Source organism: Channa argus, chromosome 11, assembly GCF_033026475.1.
Source record: "Channa argus isolate prfri chromosome 11, Channa argus male v1.0, whole genome shotgun sequence".
NCBI classification, from domain to species: Eukaryota; Metazoa; Chordata; class Actinopteri; order Anabantiformes; family Channidae; genus Channa; species Channa argus.
In genome coordinates this window covers 17,419,965-17,437,500 of record NC_090207.1, presented here as the reverse complement: position 1 = coordinate 17,437,500, position 17,536 = coordinate 17,419,965, and the positions used below count along the sequence as shown (strand labels likewise).

General features: G+C 39.5%; 1 protein-coding gene across 3 annotated transcripts; it reads left to right on the top strand.

Annotated features, from left to right (window-relative positions):
• The first annotated feature begins 1,485 nt into the window (after positions 1-1,485).
• lzts1 (leucine zipper, putative tumor suppressor 1) lies at positions 1,486-17,471 on the top strand. 3 transcript variants are annotated; one of them, XM_067521670.1, is made up of 10 exons: positions 1,486-1,726; positions 4,442-4,510; positions 10,318-10,658; positions 10,752-10,880; positions 12,651-12,813; positions 12,914-13,305; positions 13,417-13,590; positions 13,692-13,823; positions 14,512-14,706; positions 15,005-17,471. In XM_067521670.1, exons 3-10 carry the CDS (start codon positions 10,434-10,436, stop codon positions 15,551-15,553), a joined length of 1,959 nt encoding a protein of 652 aa, XP_067377771.1. In that variant the 5' UTR covers positions 1,486-1,726; positions 4,442-4,510; positions 10,318-10,433; the 3' UTR covers positions 15,554-17,471. The 3 variants fall into 3 exon arrangements, with proteins under 3 accessions (XP_067377771.1, XP_067377769.1, XP_067377770.1); XM_067521668.1 differs by lacking the exon at positions 4,442-4,510; XM_067521669.1 differs by lacking the exons at positions 1,486-1,726; positions 4,442-4,510 and adding an exon at positions 8,210-8,604.
• The last annotated feature ends 65 nt before the right edge of the window (positions 17,472-17,536 follow it).

Sequence of the window (17,536 nt, the reverse complement as noted above, 5' to 3'; positions counted from 1 at the left end):
ACCGAAAATGCACGGTCCTGCCCACACTTCAACGCATGCAGATGTTTATATGAGGGGAACAGAGATCCCAGTCAGATTTGAGGGCTTTGAAGAGTGACACTTTGACAGGTGTATTTTGTCATGACTTGGCACAGTTGCTTTGTGTGTTATCACTCACACACACACACATACACAAACACACACATACACACACACACATACGCACACTCATATATAACCTGGATAATATCTATTATATCACCACTCAGTATAATAAAAGGAGAAAATACTAATGTGAAGTATGACATCATTCAAATACACCTTGGTCACAACTAAGATAACAGGCTTATATCAAGTGCACAAATACATTAGTGACTTCCACTGAATGTAAAGGTGATGCCTGTGCTCAAGGCCTCTGATTATATATCATTATACAGACCGAAGGAGGAAATATAATTTTAAGACAAACTGACACACTAGGACCACTAATGGAACCTGGACTACTCATTTGATCTCAAACATGCCCAGACTGCAAAGAGGAATGTTGTACCTTTTGTTCACAGCCAACAAAGTAACTTTAATCTTTGTTTTGTTATAATAAATGGAGAAAAGACAGTGTTTGTGATACTTCTGACTGTGATATAGCAGCTGTTAAGAGTTTTGGGATGAAAAATTGACAGTGAGAATGGAAGGTGGACTGACAAATAAGAACTAAAGGAAGATCTGCAAGAACAAAAAACATTTAGACAGATGCAAAACAAAAGGATGGATGCAGAAAGAGGAGCTGAGGCAGAGAGATGTGAAGATGTAGTTGCACTTAAAAAGGGTATTCTGCCAAGAATGTGTACTCCCATTCTGATCATTTATTCAACTCCTCTGTTACATAAATAATCCAAACTCTACATACCTGCTCTGCGTCCTGTATGTAGGAGAGCCAGTGGGGTGAGTTGGAGGAGTGAAGCAGGTTCAATCTAGAGCAGCACACTATGGTGGGTAACAGCATGGATGAGTCATCAGCCCAGCAGCCACTTACTGACTTACATGCTGGTGCACACACATATGCCCACATATAAGCTGCATGGGTTCACACGAATACAGTACAGTACAACTGGTTTAATCCTCACACTTTTGAGGCTGCACACATTCAGACACAGAGATATTTGGACCAGTGTTTGGCTTACAAGTGAATGCATTATTTACATGTTGTATGTTGACATACTGGGGAAGTCAAGTGACTTAAGTTGAGTAACAGAGCTACTGGGAAAAGTGCCAGGGAGTAAAGTAAAAACCACAGTGAGAAGCAAGTGAAAAGTGAGAGATGGATGGCAAACAAGGGATGGAAGAGAGAAAATACTGAAGTAATACTGTACAAACTTAAGAGAAATATGTAAGTTGTGGATGAGCCAGGCAGTGGAGGGAGGGAGTGGAAGAGGGTGGGAGGGAGTGCTGGATGTTCAGAGTGAATGAGAGAGTGGGAGGGAGCAAACAAGGATACACTTTAAAGAGAGAGAGGGAAGAGAGAGATGGGGAATGTTTATGGAGGAATGTGACAGTGTGGGAGATGGGACAAAGTGATTGCGTCATACCAGGTGTTAAGGAGAGGTAAGAAGGGAGCCCAAAGAGAACACCAGCAACAAAAACAGACATCTGTTTCTCCCTGGCTTGTTCAAGTGATCCACACAGCTTTGGGAGACAAAGCAGCTGCAGCAGTGACAGAGACGATGGAGACAGACAGTCTGTAATGGAGGTAAGTCCCCTCCAGCTGCACTTGAAGGAAGGTTATGGCTGTTTGACTTGGTGTGACAGGGGGCAAATGATGGTGCAGACTATGTCATGTTCAAAGCCTTGCAACTTCAAACAGCAGTGAGTCTAGTGGTACACACTTAGATGTGAGTGTGTGAGTGTGAGATTTTTAACTGGAGCATCCTAAAGTTGTTTTAGCTGTTTGTACAAAGCAAGGAACACGTCCAAATTGGGTTTAATTTCGTGCCAAACTGAATTAAGTCTGCTATTTACATAGTTCAACATTCTGATTGAACCAAAGTTTCTCAGCATGGAAGCAATCCAAATCTCTTTTTTTTTCAGCTTTCAATATGAAAGCTGAATATCAAAGTAAAAACATCTCAGTGTTTGAGGACTTGCCAGCTCTGAATGAAATGTCTGCTTTCAACTTTTTTGTCTTTGTAGAAAACTGCCAGTCGTGTTCTTTACTTTCAGGACAGGTATTACTGGACAAATCACTGTTTTGAAATGTGTGAAATCATAGAGCGCAGTGTAAGGGGGGCTGTATTTAAATGTTACACCATACACAGCAATTTGGAGAAATAAAGGGCATTAGACACCGAGTCGGTTGTTAGAGGTGTTTTAAGCATGAATTAAGAGTGCCTATTTATATATCCCACCCTATGATTCTCTAGCATAATTGGCCATTTGTATTGAAATATTCTTATGATTTTGTTGTAATCGGTGGCAATGCAATGAAGGGATATGTGTGGGGGATAATCTGCCCATTGCACAACCTCCCAGTTTCAGACCTGCCACACCTGTTTACAGTAAAGCATGTGTTGAGATGTAGGTGGAATTGAAATTATTGTGCCAGTGACAAGAATAATAGGTACGTATAGGACACCTGTTCAGGCATGTTCAGCTTTACTGCTGTGCAAGAAAGACAACGCAAGAAAAGCAAGAAGAGAGAAAAGAGGGGGGAAAGTTGCCTTGTATTTTCATAACAAAGAATAATTGAGCTATTTGTTTGTGTCTGTGTGCATGTGATGTGCATAATTCCTTTTGTTTATCTAAATACCTTTACTTTACAGGTCATTTTATATCCTTTATACTTAATTTTGTCATGTGGATTAATGCAGCTTAGTTCCATATCTGTGGCATTTGACAAACCATTGGAGCTGTCATGACCTGCTAAAGAGGACGCTTCTTAAAATAACTGTCCCAGATACCCAAATACATCATCCTTTCATGAGTGAAAGCTCTGCGTCAGAGAAGTGCAGCATCGCAACATCTTCACAACTCACGATGATGTAGCAAAGTTTTCAACTTCTCAGTGACTACTCACGCAAAACTCATTAAAATATACTGTAGTTACACTCATGTCATAAGGACGAACTGAACAACTGTGCACAGCAGGAGAGTAGAAGCTTGTGACCTACAGTATGTTAATAATAATATCTCAAAGTCTCAAAGTGTTCAAAAAGTCATGCAAAATTTTCCATAAAATGAACAAAATAATATTATAAGCTCAGAGGACTTTTATTTTGGAGCTGAGTGTATGTATTGCAGCATATATTTCTAGCTGCTTTAAGAAAGATCCCTGAGAGTGAGCTCATTGTGTCTTCTCTTACTCCCACATTACACCAGCCATACACACACACAGCCACAGAAGATTAGGAGGATAGGAGGATAGTTATGTTTCAGAATAACCTTATCACTGAGCTTGCAGGGTCAATGGGCCCCATTGCTGAGAAAAGCCTCATTCTTTTCCACCGACCTGTGCATGTCTTTGCACAGTGATATTGTATCAAACAAGAACATTTAAGGCAGACGTGAAATGGTGGGATGACTATATATGTGTGATTATTTGAGAATTCCCAGTGTTAGGTGAGCTTATGCAACACTTATCATTCAGTGCTATTGAAAAATTAAAACATTCTCGTCTCATTTGTATTTGAATTTTTTTTTTTTTAACCTGAAACTACAACTGCACTGAAAACCAGCCTGAAAATGTAATAGCTAGTGATGGCAACATAAATTCTACACTTCTACACAATTTACACTTTTATGTCATTCATAGATGACACAGACTGTTCAAAACAAGTGACGGGTAATGGAAAATTAAATATTCACAGGTTTTGGATAGGCCTTAAGATATAATGTCTAAATAATATATAATGTAAAAGAAATCTAAAAATACTTAAATTTTTCACAATACATTTTCACTTGCCGTTTTTAGAGATAAAAGCTTTAGATTTAAATATTTTATTACCGTAGAGCAGGCCAGTGATGTGCCATGTCTTACTGAAGACAACACTTTAAAACCATTTTTCAGATTCCAGGCCACTGCATACGATTGAAGCATTTCAGAAAGGTCCAGACACATATTGTAACACAATAATCAATCTTGTCTGGGTGGGTGCAGTTCAATGAAGAAATATAAAAGGACACTTCAGGTATTCAATTTTAGGTCTCCTTGAATTCATGATCATTAATTCCTGTTCTCGTCACCAAACTAAAGGCTCCCATTTAGACTCCATTAAAAATACATTCTCCTCCGTATTCTAACCGGCAAGGTTATACAAATGCTTTTACTACAAGAGCAGTAGTTGGCCAGCCATACATACAAACCCAGTGAACAGTGCAAACAACCTTGTTATCTATTATTTGATTGTTTGGTTGACCTAATGTCTAATTGGAATGCACATAGTAGCATCTGAATGCAATCTCATTTCAGCAGGAGGTCCTTTACTAAAAGCTGGCATGGAGTCAAAGATGGGGCCACGTGGTTGCCAATAGATGACAGGTAGAGGGAGTTCATTTTAAGAAAATGTGTTTCTTACATGAATTAAGTGAACATGCTGCTCTTAAGCTTTTGTCTGCATCAACCCTCAAACTTTGAACAAAGGAGATATTGAGTGTTAGGTGAACAATGCATGAATTATTAGTGTATAATGCAATGTTAGCTCCACACACATACACCCTCTTTCCATGTCTGTCTGTCTGTTCTGCTTGTGCCTCTCTCTCGGTGCCTGGCACTCCATCTCCTCACTCTGGGGCAGTAATGAGTGTCTGGTATTCTGCTCTTCAGCATTGAAGCCTTATTCATGCTCAATCTCTTTTACAATGCAGTAAAGGATTACCCAATTAGCTGCTATTGGATGCCATTGTGCATGTGTATGCATGAGCATTGTGTGTATGTGCGTGCTTGGTCAGTAGATAGATGTGTTAGCTGTGAAAGTGAAAGATGGATTGCTGTCTATAGCCCATGCCTCATTCCCAGTTGATGTTATGTTTGAGGCCACATTACTCATCCCCACAAGTCACAGTGAGTAAGACATAAGACGTGTGTGTGTGTGTGTGTGTGTTTGTGTGCATGCGCGCTTTGAAAGGCCACATAGCATGAAAGGAAGAAATAAGCGTATTACTTCTCAATAACCCAACCTATCATTTTATGGAAATATATTCTCTTGTGTCATGTGTTCTTCTTCTCCTTGCTTTAATTTGTGACTCGCATGTCCATTGTGCCATGCCTGGAATAATAGGAAGTGTCTGCTTCGTGATATTTAAATCAACAGTTACTTCGTGTGACTCACAAACCGATTCTGGTTATCTAACATGTTACATCACACTGCCAGGAATATGTTCAGTGTTTTGCATTCAGGGGACCGAATAGTATAATAAGCATTCATTTAGATAGATATCCCTTTCAGAATTAAAGGTAAGACTATGACAATTTGCTCTTATTTTGGTTATGATTGCTTTTAATCCTGGCACTTGGACTATGCTGTGACATAGTAACTACAACATTGAGACACAGTGCTCTCTTATCAGCACAAGTCTGGCTTTATTTCACATTTTAAATTAAATAAAGACAGAGTTTACTGTATCTAAGAGACCAGATGAGCCCAATATTTTCTCAGTAGATGTTAACTCACATACTGATTGACATGTATGCTTTGGAAATGCTAATGCCAATTTGGCAGCTGTGGAAAAGTTTGCTCTTCAGTAATGCAATTCTTAAATCTTCAATGTCAGACTTGTCAGAATCAGTACTTGAATTCACCACCATGGAAGCTATCTACTTTCTTTAAGTTAGTTATGCAAGGTTATTATGCACTGACATTAGGCAATGACTGCAATGGCAATTAATGAGTGCAAATAATGTTATGAATAAAAATGCATATATTAAAAAAGATATTATTTGATTAATATATGAGATGAATGCTAGAGGGAGCCTTTTACACAGTTTTCTCCTGGGACATACTCTCTCTTTTATAGGGTCTTCTGTGGCTCTTTATAGTCTAAACTTTTACATTTTAGCAGAAATTCAGCAATGCAAACTGCAGCCATGGGCTTTTACTGGGCATAAATAATTTATAAGACGCAAACTGGAAACTTAACCCATACAAAGTTAGGGTATCTCACCTTTCAAATCACTACACTTTTTATATCACTAAAAACAGCTTCAGGGTTGGGATAAAACAAAGAAGGATTGTCCTTTAGCCTAATTTAAATATTTAAAAGTTATATAACAGGCCTTGCATTAGAGATTTCCCAAAACTTTACTATATATTATTCAACTTCATAGTATAATCCATGGTCTAGAACCGGTTGACTCTTTTAATAAAGAAATACTGTATATGAAATGGTGAATGTGCTTACGACTGAACACATAAACAAAGAACAATAAGCTGCCCGAGACTGACCTAAAAAGCAGACACAGTGATCTAGATAATAGATTACACATGCATCTGTTACAAATTAACATATAGACAGTGAGAATTAAAGTGATGCCATCTGGCACCATGGCAGTGTAGAGATACAGTGAGAGCAAAGTTTCATGGTCATTGTGAGACAGGTATAAATCCTGGACCTTTGTGCCACACTGCTGCCTTCCACTGGCTGTGCTAATGGATTGGCTATGCTCTAAAAGCACATGTTTATGTGTGTGTGTGCCTGTGTGTGTGTGTGTGTGTGTGTGTGTGTGTGTGCGCAGGGGGGCCTTGTTTTGTGTGGGGCAAGGCTTTGTGTCAGACGGGTCAGCTGGGATCCGAGAGCTAAGACGGCACCCCACCCATGCATACACACACAAAATACACACACACACACAAACACACACACAAAACTGAAGACTGCATACACTCTTTTATCCAGTCACAAAATAAGCATATGCCCAATCAGATTTAAGATTAGATGAATATATGCCTCCATACACACTCACACAGGCACATCCCTCCTCACCAAAGGTCTTAAATCATTCTGTCCACTCAAAAACTGCAAAGTCCAATCATTTGTAATGCTCATTAAAATTTGCAGTGATGAAGCACTGAAACAATTTCCAAATTACTTTTTAATATCTGCATCAAATAGAAGTGAATTGAACAATTCTCAGAAGCAAGTGAGTGGAAACATAAAAGTGAAATGGCAGGATCATTGTCCAGCCAAACTGGCTTGGGGGCCTGAATGGGACTAATTGAGGAACAATGGTAGTCAGCTGAAAGGATGAGCGAGCAGCGCTGTTGAAAAGAAAAAAATTATGGTAGAACTACACAGAAACAGAATATTATTTCTTAAGCGTGTAAAAGAACTATGAAAAGCTTTATGGTAAAAAGCTTCAGATAATTTGATGTAATATAAAGTAAACCTGGGTGCAGTTCTGTCTGCACAGTCGAAGGTCATGCAGCTTCCCGTGGGTTGTTATTGTTCCCATCTAAACAAGCTGATTTCTGTCCTATATTAATGAATTCGCTGTGTTTCATCAGTAGAAATGTGGTGAAACTGTCTGTTGACTTCACATTAGGTGGAAATATACATTTACTTGTGACAAAAATAGGGTGTAAGATTTACGCGTGTTTTGTCAGCAGCAAAGCTGAGGAGCCATATCTTTTCTGTAGTTGTTGTTTCTTCATTTGGTGAACAGTACCTTGTATATTTCCCTGTCGCGGTCTGCGATTGTATTTCATCCGCAAGATGTTTTGTCAGCAGCGTGCCCTCTGTGGGATGCTGAACTGCCTTCAAGAAACTTGTGTGTTATTAGTGTGGATGTGTGAAGGTGTGTAAAAGAGAGTGAGTTTGCGAGTGTGTGTCTGAATAGACACCATTAGGGCAGGATGGTGGTAAATCACTATAAAACTGAAGCTGTCCAACCCTGTCATGGTGAGGACTAGTCATTTATTTAACACTCAAATATGGTCCTGGGCTATTTAGGGAGAATACATCAACCAGCGCGTCCAAACAAAGAGTGGCACACTTCAACAGACAAAGAGTGAAAAGAGAGAGGGCAAGTGATGCTTTTTTTTTTTTCTTGAAATGAAGTGTTGTTTGTTGAGGGTGGGTGCAGGGCACTGAGGGGGATAAATGGATTGAGGGAGGAACTAATGGCAGAAGGGAGGGAGAGAAGTATGAATGGTTATTACACAGTTAGTTGATGCACAAACAGGGGGTGTCTGTCGGTGATAGTGGGGAGAGACAGGGGTAGACGGGTGGGGTGTAAAGATCCTTTGTGAAGGCTGGGAGTTAATCACTTGAGCGGCACACGCCAGGTCTGTAGAAGCACATGTTGTACACTGGCTCCCCCGGGGGGGAGCGGGAGGTCCTAAAACACACAAACGCATGAATGCACACACACACATGCACACACAGCTGAATTTACATGTCAGTTATAATGCAAAGCTGGATATGGGCCGACTTGAAATGTAGGAAGACCCACCCCCTCTCCAGATCAGTTAGAGGATCCTGCTGGCCGTAGTGATAGTGTGAGATTTGTATTTGCTGCTGGTTCATTCAAGAGTATATACAGATAGACGTGCACAAATGTCTGCTGGGTTGGTTTCTCCGGGACTGGATAGATGACTCTGCAGAGGCCTCACCAGAGATGGATGTTAGTTTGACCTGGCAGTAAGTAAAATCTACCGTTTCATTACTTCAGTCCCATGTCAGTGGAGGATGTTAATATGTAAGAGTGATAGTGGAGGCTGGAGTTTAGATTTAGTGGCAGACATTCAGGCATGGTAGAACAGTGGCAGTCGTATCAGAGATAGTTTTCATCAGTGCCACAGGGGATGATTCGCTTTATACTTGTGCAGGTACAATTGTAACATCATATACCATTACTCAACATATTCACTAGATATTTACTTTGCAGAATAGATTTGGAATTCTATCCCAGATGAAACAGAAGATCAAACTGAATCTGTACTGGAACACCTCCAGCTGGGATTCTTTATGATTAGAAGGCTTCGTGCAATTTACGATTATCCTTCCTTTTCTGTATTCATCTTAAATACACCATAACTGCCAGCTTTTTATTCTGCAAAAAACACCTTTTAAACTTTCCCTCTGTCATTTGTGTGCATACTACTTTATCTCACTTGCTGTCTGTCTCTAATGTTTCCTTTATTCTCCTCATCATAAACCACCAATTCTTCTCATCTCACTTATCATTGTTTTCTGAGCAATGGAAGGAGACAGTGCTCTTTTCTTAAGCCAGCATTTTACTCTTAAAATGTGTTTCACATTTTGTGTAATTTCACCATTCAATAATTATCCTAGTCCCAAGCCAAATGCAATAAATTCAACATGACTTACAGCAGGCCATTAGACCCATGTTTTGTGGCCATTACAAAATGCTCAGAGACTAAGGACCAGGTGGTTAGGGGAGCCCACATGTCAGATTAGGCCAGTATGGAGTCTTCTGACACTAGGTCACTACTGAAGAGAGTTTTCCCCTGTGGTTTCAAGATAATGACTAACCACATCTGGTTTCTGGTTGCCTGTAAATGGGAGTTGGGGACATTGAATAGAGAGCATGGCCCCATGTAGATTAATGGAGAATGTCAACAACATTAATCCATCCGTGTTTTGTTAGTGCCATTTAATCTTTATTTTATTATAGTCAATCACGCTGCTAAAACTCAGTGTGTTCTTTCTACACAGTGTTCAAATTTATCAGCTAATGCAAAATGGTTGAATAGTGTTATTCAGACAGCAGCACCATGCAAGTGTTGAGCAGGCTGTAAGCAGCATAATTGCCAGTTTGTTTAGAGGATGGGCACCCAAAGAGTTATTTATCAAATTCAACAGTTGAGCCATAAATATAGACACACAAAGCCAGGCAGAGTGCCAAAGTGGAGTGTTTTCGTGGTGTTTGCTTTCCAAATACACACCTGCTTTTACACAGAATGCCTTGACGGTAAAGTAAACAATAAAATTAAACAACACAAAAAAATTATAGGCAACAGTGGAAACCGGGACATGGCTTTGTCCTTTTAGGAAATAAAAAACGGTTTAAGGATCAACAGCTACAAGAGGGGTGACAAAGTAAAAACCATAATAAATGTGTATAGCAACATAATACTGATGTTTCCACACAGGTGCAATGCACAGAACGATTGAGCAATTAAGTCCACATCAAACAATATGGCCTCCACAGTCACCAGACCTCAGCCCAACTGAACACTGATAGGACAGTTTAGACCAACATAGTCAGTGCTCTTCAAAACCATCATCAAAACCAAATGAGGGAAGCAATGTCAAAATGAACTGAAGCTGTTCTCTTGCCACATGGTGGCCCAACATTTTACTAAGTCTATTATCCATTTCTTATTGCAGGTGAAGACTCTGACTGTACTTCCCTGTGGTTATGAGTCTTGTCTTCTCCTCAATTCTGTGTAACTTTACCATCTGGACTTTAGCCCCACACTCTGCTCACCTATGCCTGCAGCACCATGGGTAGTGTCAGTAGCGTCATCAATGGGAACAGCCTCAACAGCAAACACTGCAAGGCATCTGAGTACAGGCTGAAAAAAGGAACCAACCATAACAGAAAGAGTGGAGGATGCAGCCTTGATGGGTTATTAAAGTGTGGTTTCACTCAGGGGTCCTCATCCACCACCCACCCCTCTAAACATCTCACACAGTCAGGACGAAGTGAAGACTTTTTTTACATCAAGGTGGGACCATATGTACTATATGTATGTAAATTCACTGATTACAACAAACATTACACTGGTTTAGAATAAAACATTCATTCTGTTTCATCCAAGGTGAGTCACAAACCGAGGCAAGCTTACAACAGGAGAGGATCAACTGAGGACAGAGGGAACAGAGATGGGAACTCAGATGGGCGACTGCAACCAAAACTGCTGATCATGTCAGGGAATGTGACAGAGAGGGTGGGAAAATATCTACTTTACTTTCTCATGTTTTACTGAAAAGATCTAAAGAATTGTTTAACTTTGGGGGGAAATATCAGCACTTGGCTAAGGTTAGCACAAAGAGTTAAAACAGGAGCACAGGTGAAAACCAAACATTTAATTCAACAGCATCCATGAAGCTCACTAATCAACGTAATGTTTATTTTGTTTTTACAATGTTTTTTTTTTTTTTGAAGTATAAAAACAACAGAATTTTTATTTTACCCATCTTATGTCCCTGATTTGTGGCCAGGAGCAATTCAAATCTAATCCAAATGAATTTTACAGTTCAAAATATAAGCCTTTATAATCTGTACAACAACAACACCCCCTATTCTTAGACCCTCTGATCAGATAAGCTCCCCTCAAAAAATTCATTATCAAGAAGCAAAACTGTAGACTCCACAAAGGTGCTGCTGGCAGCAAAGAAACTAGAAATTAAAATCACTGTAAAGTGGTCAATTTGCATGGGTTTTTTAATTTAACTTTTTGTTTAGCTACACAGTAAAGAAAGAGGACAGACCGTGTTCATTATGGATGTTCATTGTTCATTTTGGAAAGAGCCAGACTGACTTTTAAGCCCTATTTCTGCTTTTTGTGCTGAACTAATTTTCTCCTGGAAAAAACTTGTTGTTTATTGTGCAGACATGACAGTGTAATAAGTTTTGTTGTCTAATGGATTTTATGTCCATTTACATAGCCACATAAAATATGGTGCTACGGCTCTTTACTTGACTGGTGCCATTTTTTACTCAAATAATTATTAAGAGGTCGTCCTGAAAAATGAATTGGAACCAAACTTGAAAGAATCAAAAGAAAACACAGCAAAGATTACGGTAAACAATGCATAGCAGGTAGTTTATTAGCTATTATTTCTCTCAACCCGGTGTTGTACCTTTCCATCTTATTAATATGCTCCTCTCAGATTAATGACCTGAAAATACTTTGATCTTCTCCGAGTCATTTTGTGCCAAGAAGACATGGGCAAACTGAGTCTCCTTCAATAGGTCTTTATTCACCAGAGGAAACGAAAGGGAAAGGACAGGAAGAGGAACCTGCTTAAAAGGAGGCCCAGCAAAGAATACTGAAAAAGGAGAGAGATCGAAGGCAAAAGAGAGTTTGAGGGATAGTAAGAGAAAAAAAAAAATGAAGAAAGGCATCCCAGTCGTGAAGTCAGTAAGAAGGAATGCTGAGCTCACAAGCTTTACCTCTTACACTTCAGCAGTAGTTCATTTTATTAAAATCACAGAGAAATGCTATTCATCTTCCCTCAGACAGTACATGGGGGATAGATGGAGGATGCAGAGGGGAGGAGAGGAGGACAGAACAGAGGTGCAGTGTGGTACTGCTTGTGATGCTCTTGGACAGCACAGATGGGCCATGTGGAGTAAAAGTTCACCTTTGAAATAAGTTTCTTTTTTTATGACAGTCTAGTGAATTTTACTTGCAACTTCTGCTGTGTGGCTTCTAATACTACCAGCTTGTGGTTAAGCAGTTCTGTATGCGTCAGTTGTTTTAATATGTGAAGACAAAAAAAAAAAACAAAAGTCCCTTTTATTGGTGTAGATTCCACCACGTTATTATTTATCTGTGTGAAAGCCAGTCATTGTGATTTTTAAAGTTTTACTATTTTTCTACTCTTCATAACAGTACAAGAGGACTTGCTATTTGTCAGTTTAGAGGAGCAACTGAATGTAAAAACAAAAATAGCAAAGAGAATCTCTGACTGTGTGTCATTTCACTTTGTAGACCTCTGCTGAGAAGTCATTGGTCCGTTCCACTGCCTTCAAACCCCTGATTCCCAGGAGAATGTCCTCCACTGAGACAGGCCACAACAGCCTAGACCACATTCTTTGTCCTCAGGAGAAAGCAAAGACCCCAGAAATTAGAAACAAGCAAGACACCTTCTCAGGTCTTTATCTATATTGTACTGACAAACGTTTGTCTCATAATGAAATCATTGAGGTGAAATGACAAACTGTAAAGAGCAGTGTCATCTCTATTTATTTCAGGGACTCTCTCCGACTCAGGACGTAATTCTATGTCTAGCCTGCCCACCCACAGCACCAGCGGCAGCCTAAGCGCTTCCACAGGCCCTGTCAGTCACAGTGATGGCAGCTCAGCTCCTGCAAATAGCCTCACCAAGGGAGTACTGCCCAATTTGCCTCCATGGGTCAATGAGAACAGTGCAAAACTTGACAATAGCTACAGGCCTGGTTTAAACAGTAGTGGGTTGACATCTACAACTAATGAGGATGCTGGCTCCCCACTTTCTGCAGATGAGCCAAGCCCTGTGTCCGAAACTGCAGGTGGGATTCGGTCCCCCATTCCAACAGATGAGTCATTGATTGAATGCTTGGAACAAAGGCTGATGGAGAGAGAGACTGAACTGCAGGAGCTACAGGTACCAAGCTGTTAAGTAACAAAAAAAAAAAAAAACAGCATGTGCTCTTAATCAAGATCTCCCATCAGTAGTTAGATTGTACAACTGTCTGATTTTTTTTTTCATCTTTAGGTGAGCTTTGAGGAGAAGGAAGCAGACACTTACCAGCTGTTTGAGGAGAGACAAAGGTACTGCACTGAAGAAATGGAAGGGCTAAAGCAACGATGCTCCACAAAGCTAAGACAAGTGTCCCAAATGGTTACAAAAACCCAGCAAGCACTCCAGCTGCAAGTCAGCCAGCTCCAGGTCAGTCCACCTCATCTTCTCTTAAAGATCAAATCAGTTTATCTCTACAGTAAATCAAAGACACAATTAGCAGGTGCGATGAGAAGTGTACTCTTGTATAGGCAGATAAGGAGAGGCTTCAAGAAGATGTCTCCAAGCTAACTCAAGAAAAGGATCTTGTTGAACTAAGACTTAGGTCTTATGAGACGGAGAGCACACTGCTCGCTCCGACACTCGAGGAAACTCAGTGGGAGGTGAGTCATGAGCCATGTATGTTATGTTAGTTGGGTTTAAAACCTGGCAACCACTGCCAGGTTTGGAAACATAATGTTTCTCCATTTGTAAAAAGGAAAAATCTATGAAATATGAAATCATAAAATGCATCATTTAAAAAAAACCTGATACATTTTTCTCAGTAGTATAATATGATGCACTTTTAAATCAAAAGAATATATTTTTAAAACTGAAAATCTCATACTTTGCTATTCCCAAAATCAAAGGGCTATACAGTAACAGTAGTACTGTTAATGCTATCCTGCTTCCATTGCAAGTTTTCAAATGTATTTGACAGTAGTGCTTTTCACATACATTTCCATGTCACATGAGACTATCCTGGTGATGGATCATCTTTTAATAATGTCCATTATTAATATTAAGTATTGGAGAGTTTGTGTTAAATTCACAGATTGTTATAAACTAACTAGCCTCAGTTTTACAACCATGTTGTAATTGTTGTCATTATGGTGCAAAGACTCAAAGTATGTAATAATATATGAGGTTAGGACAAGACAAATACTGTATTTTTAATATCTATTGAGTATATGTAACATCATAAATGTATCTCAAGGTTTGATTTTCCTTTAAGTGCCCAATCTTATTACCACCGACTATTACCGACAATGTCCCACAGTTTCATCTCCATAGCTGTGTGTCCAAATATAGGTGTGCCAGAAGACAGGAGAGATCTCATTGTTGAAGCAGCAACTGAGAGACTGCCAAGCGGACGTCGGCCACAAGCTAAATGAAATAGTCAGCCTCAGGGCATCACTGAAGGAAAACACAGTAAAGATGGAGATGCTTGAGAATCAGAATAAAGAGCATGAGGACAAACTGCACTCTAGCACCATCCAGATTGAGGTTAGTCTGTTTATGACTCATTGGTAATTCGTGGCACAATGGAGTTCAAAAAGGGACATGTGAACAAAATGCCCACACAGTGCTTATGAGATGAAAGCACTTCTAGTTAGCAAGGATATCTGCTATTATTTGCTACACTCAATTGTGACCTTCAGACAGCTTTCAATGTGTCTGTTTTAGCAGACTTTTTTAATCACAGTCTCAACAAATGAGCTAATTTAACACTTCACATGATTAGCCCTGTGTTATCAGCAAAAAAAATCTTCCTAATTGCTGCCTATATCCATTTTTTATTCAGGTGTGCCAAAATGAACTCCATCGCAAGAAAAATGAGGCTGATTTTCTGAGGGAGAAAGTGGGTAAACTGGAGAAAGACATTCAGGCAATGAAAAGGGATCTGTTCATGGCCAAAGAGCAGAGGCTGCAACACACTTTGCATCTTGAGGCCCATGCCCAGACTGAGGAGCTTGAAAGACTAATCCAAAGCTCAGATTCTGCTGCCCAGGGCCAGGGGGAGGAGAACAAGGAACACATCTCGACAGAGTCACTCCAGAGAGAAGTGGAGAGACTGAAGCAAAAGCTCAGAGAGGAGAAGGATGCAAAAGAAAGACTGGCAAACAGCTTTGAGCAGGAGAGGCAGACATGGAACAAGGAGAAAGAAAAGGTCATCAAGTACCAGAAGCAGCTCCAGATCAGCTACCTGCAGATGCACAAGAAGAACCGGGACCTGGAGAGGATCCTAAAGGAGGTTACTGCTGAACTGGAGAGCCGGACAGAGCTAGGCATGGACAGCACCTACAGCTCAGGGTTACAAACATATGAAGACGTTATTGCCACCGAGATTTAATGGGAGACCATACTCCTATGTTTTTGGTCAAACATAACTTACTTGACTGCTTGAGAGCTTTTTTCATCACAGATGTTTGTGTCTCAGCATAACAACTGGAACTCCTTCACTGCTAGTTAGAGTTTCACCAGAGTTGTTTAATAGCTATGTGCATAATCTAGTGTATTTTGTGCCAAGGACACAACACTATACAATTAAAAACACTATTTTGTTATGAAACAGCTACTACTTGTTTAAAATTAAATATATAGTATTTAATGTTAAATTTCGCTTTTTCTTTCTTTTTTGTCCTGCTGTCTAACAGGATTTTATATTGTTCAAAACCTGCAAAATTTCGTAGCCTAAGCACCATTTATCAGGGGGAGCTGACTGCTCTGCTTCATGATTAATGATAACAGATGATGAGCATGATTGTGGATTAACATCTGTCCCTTCCCGCATGGAAAATAATAATAGTCTATCTTTTTTGAGTCTAGGTTTCTAAACCTTGTGTATTCACGTGACTGTATGCTGCCACATTGTTCATTCACAAAAAGATGATGCATGGAAAATAGTGTAAAACCGTCTTATCACAACAATATAGATTTTGGTTCTAACATTTATTGCCACACCATTGTAATAATCTTTCCACTACATGTTAAACTCGTTTTAAGTTGCAGTACATATTTAACATTTAAATTAATATGTAATCAGATCACAGTGCGGTCAATACAGTATAGTTTTTAGTTGTAGTCATTCTACAGTTAACTGTCAACAAAAAAGCAAAACTTTTAATGATTAGTAGACTCATCTTGCAAGGCTTTGTCATTACTCCACTGAACTTCAGACTGAAGAATAAAACTTTGCTTGAGAGAGAGTTTTAATCTCATTGTTCAAATTAGTTCTACAAACATAAGCAGGGATTAAAACTGTGGATCAGTGGACTGGGTACGCTTTGTTTAGGAAAGCCTCATGTCTAAAGCATGGGTGAAAATGGAGCATTTATTAGACTATTAATATGTCATGTTAATTCCTGATACAGAAATACACAAAATACAATACAGTACTAGAGAACACCTCTGACAAATAACAAGGGCAAATTTAAGGATTTACTTTGTGTTTTGTTTGTTTAGAGGGGGAGAGGCTAAACGGAGGTTGATACTATACAGTGAAAGCAAATATTTTAAGAGAAAGACAAACAAAAGGAGTTTGGTGTCCTGGTAATTTCTACATTTCCCCTGATTGTTCATCCAACTCATTTGCCTCTATCGTTTTTGGAGCTTTTCCACTTACCACAAGGGCAAAGTCATTTATGAAGCCAAACTTGAACTGCTCCACCCACTCAATACTCAGGGGCTCACACAGATGAGCAGGCAAACATACAGTGTATGCACACACCGCGCTGGTCAGGACTGTGTGGCAGTGTCTGTAAAACGGATCCTTGAGACTGCTCATTTACCCCACCATCACATAATATTACACAGCAGGTCAGGGGAGAACTTGAGGCAGATATGCTCCAACATGGAACTCCAACATGAGGTCCTGTAACCAGTTGCAATCAAACTCAAATAACGTATCAGTGTTTTATAGCTCTAACTGGGACCCTCATCACAGAAATGTGGTCAAATAGGGAAGTTGCAAAAATATGTTTCACAGTGCAGCTAGTGTGATCACATTCTTCTTAGAACTGAATACACCACATCAAATGTAGAGCAACCTGCTCGACCACTAGGAGAAAACAATTTGGTATTATTCTGCATTATGTTTAATGATTATTGAAATGTTGAAAGGTTTTTATAAAACAAACCACGCCACATTGTAGAGGTTTTAGATTTATTTTTTTAAAAACTTTGTCGAAAAACACGTTACTATTTATTGCACAACTTTACAAGCAAAACCTGGATTAAACTCAAAAATAAATGATTGCTGTTGACATATACTCAAAGCTGTCTCCTGCTGCACTCTTTGTCAGTCCTTCATTATAATTCTCCATTCCTCTTCAAC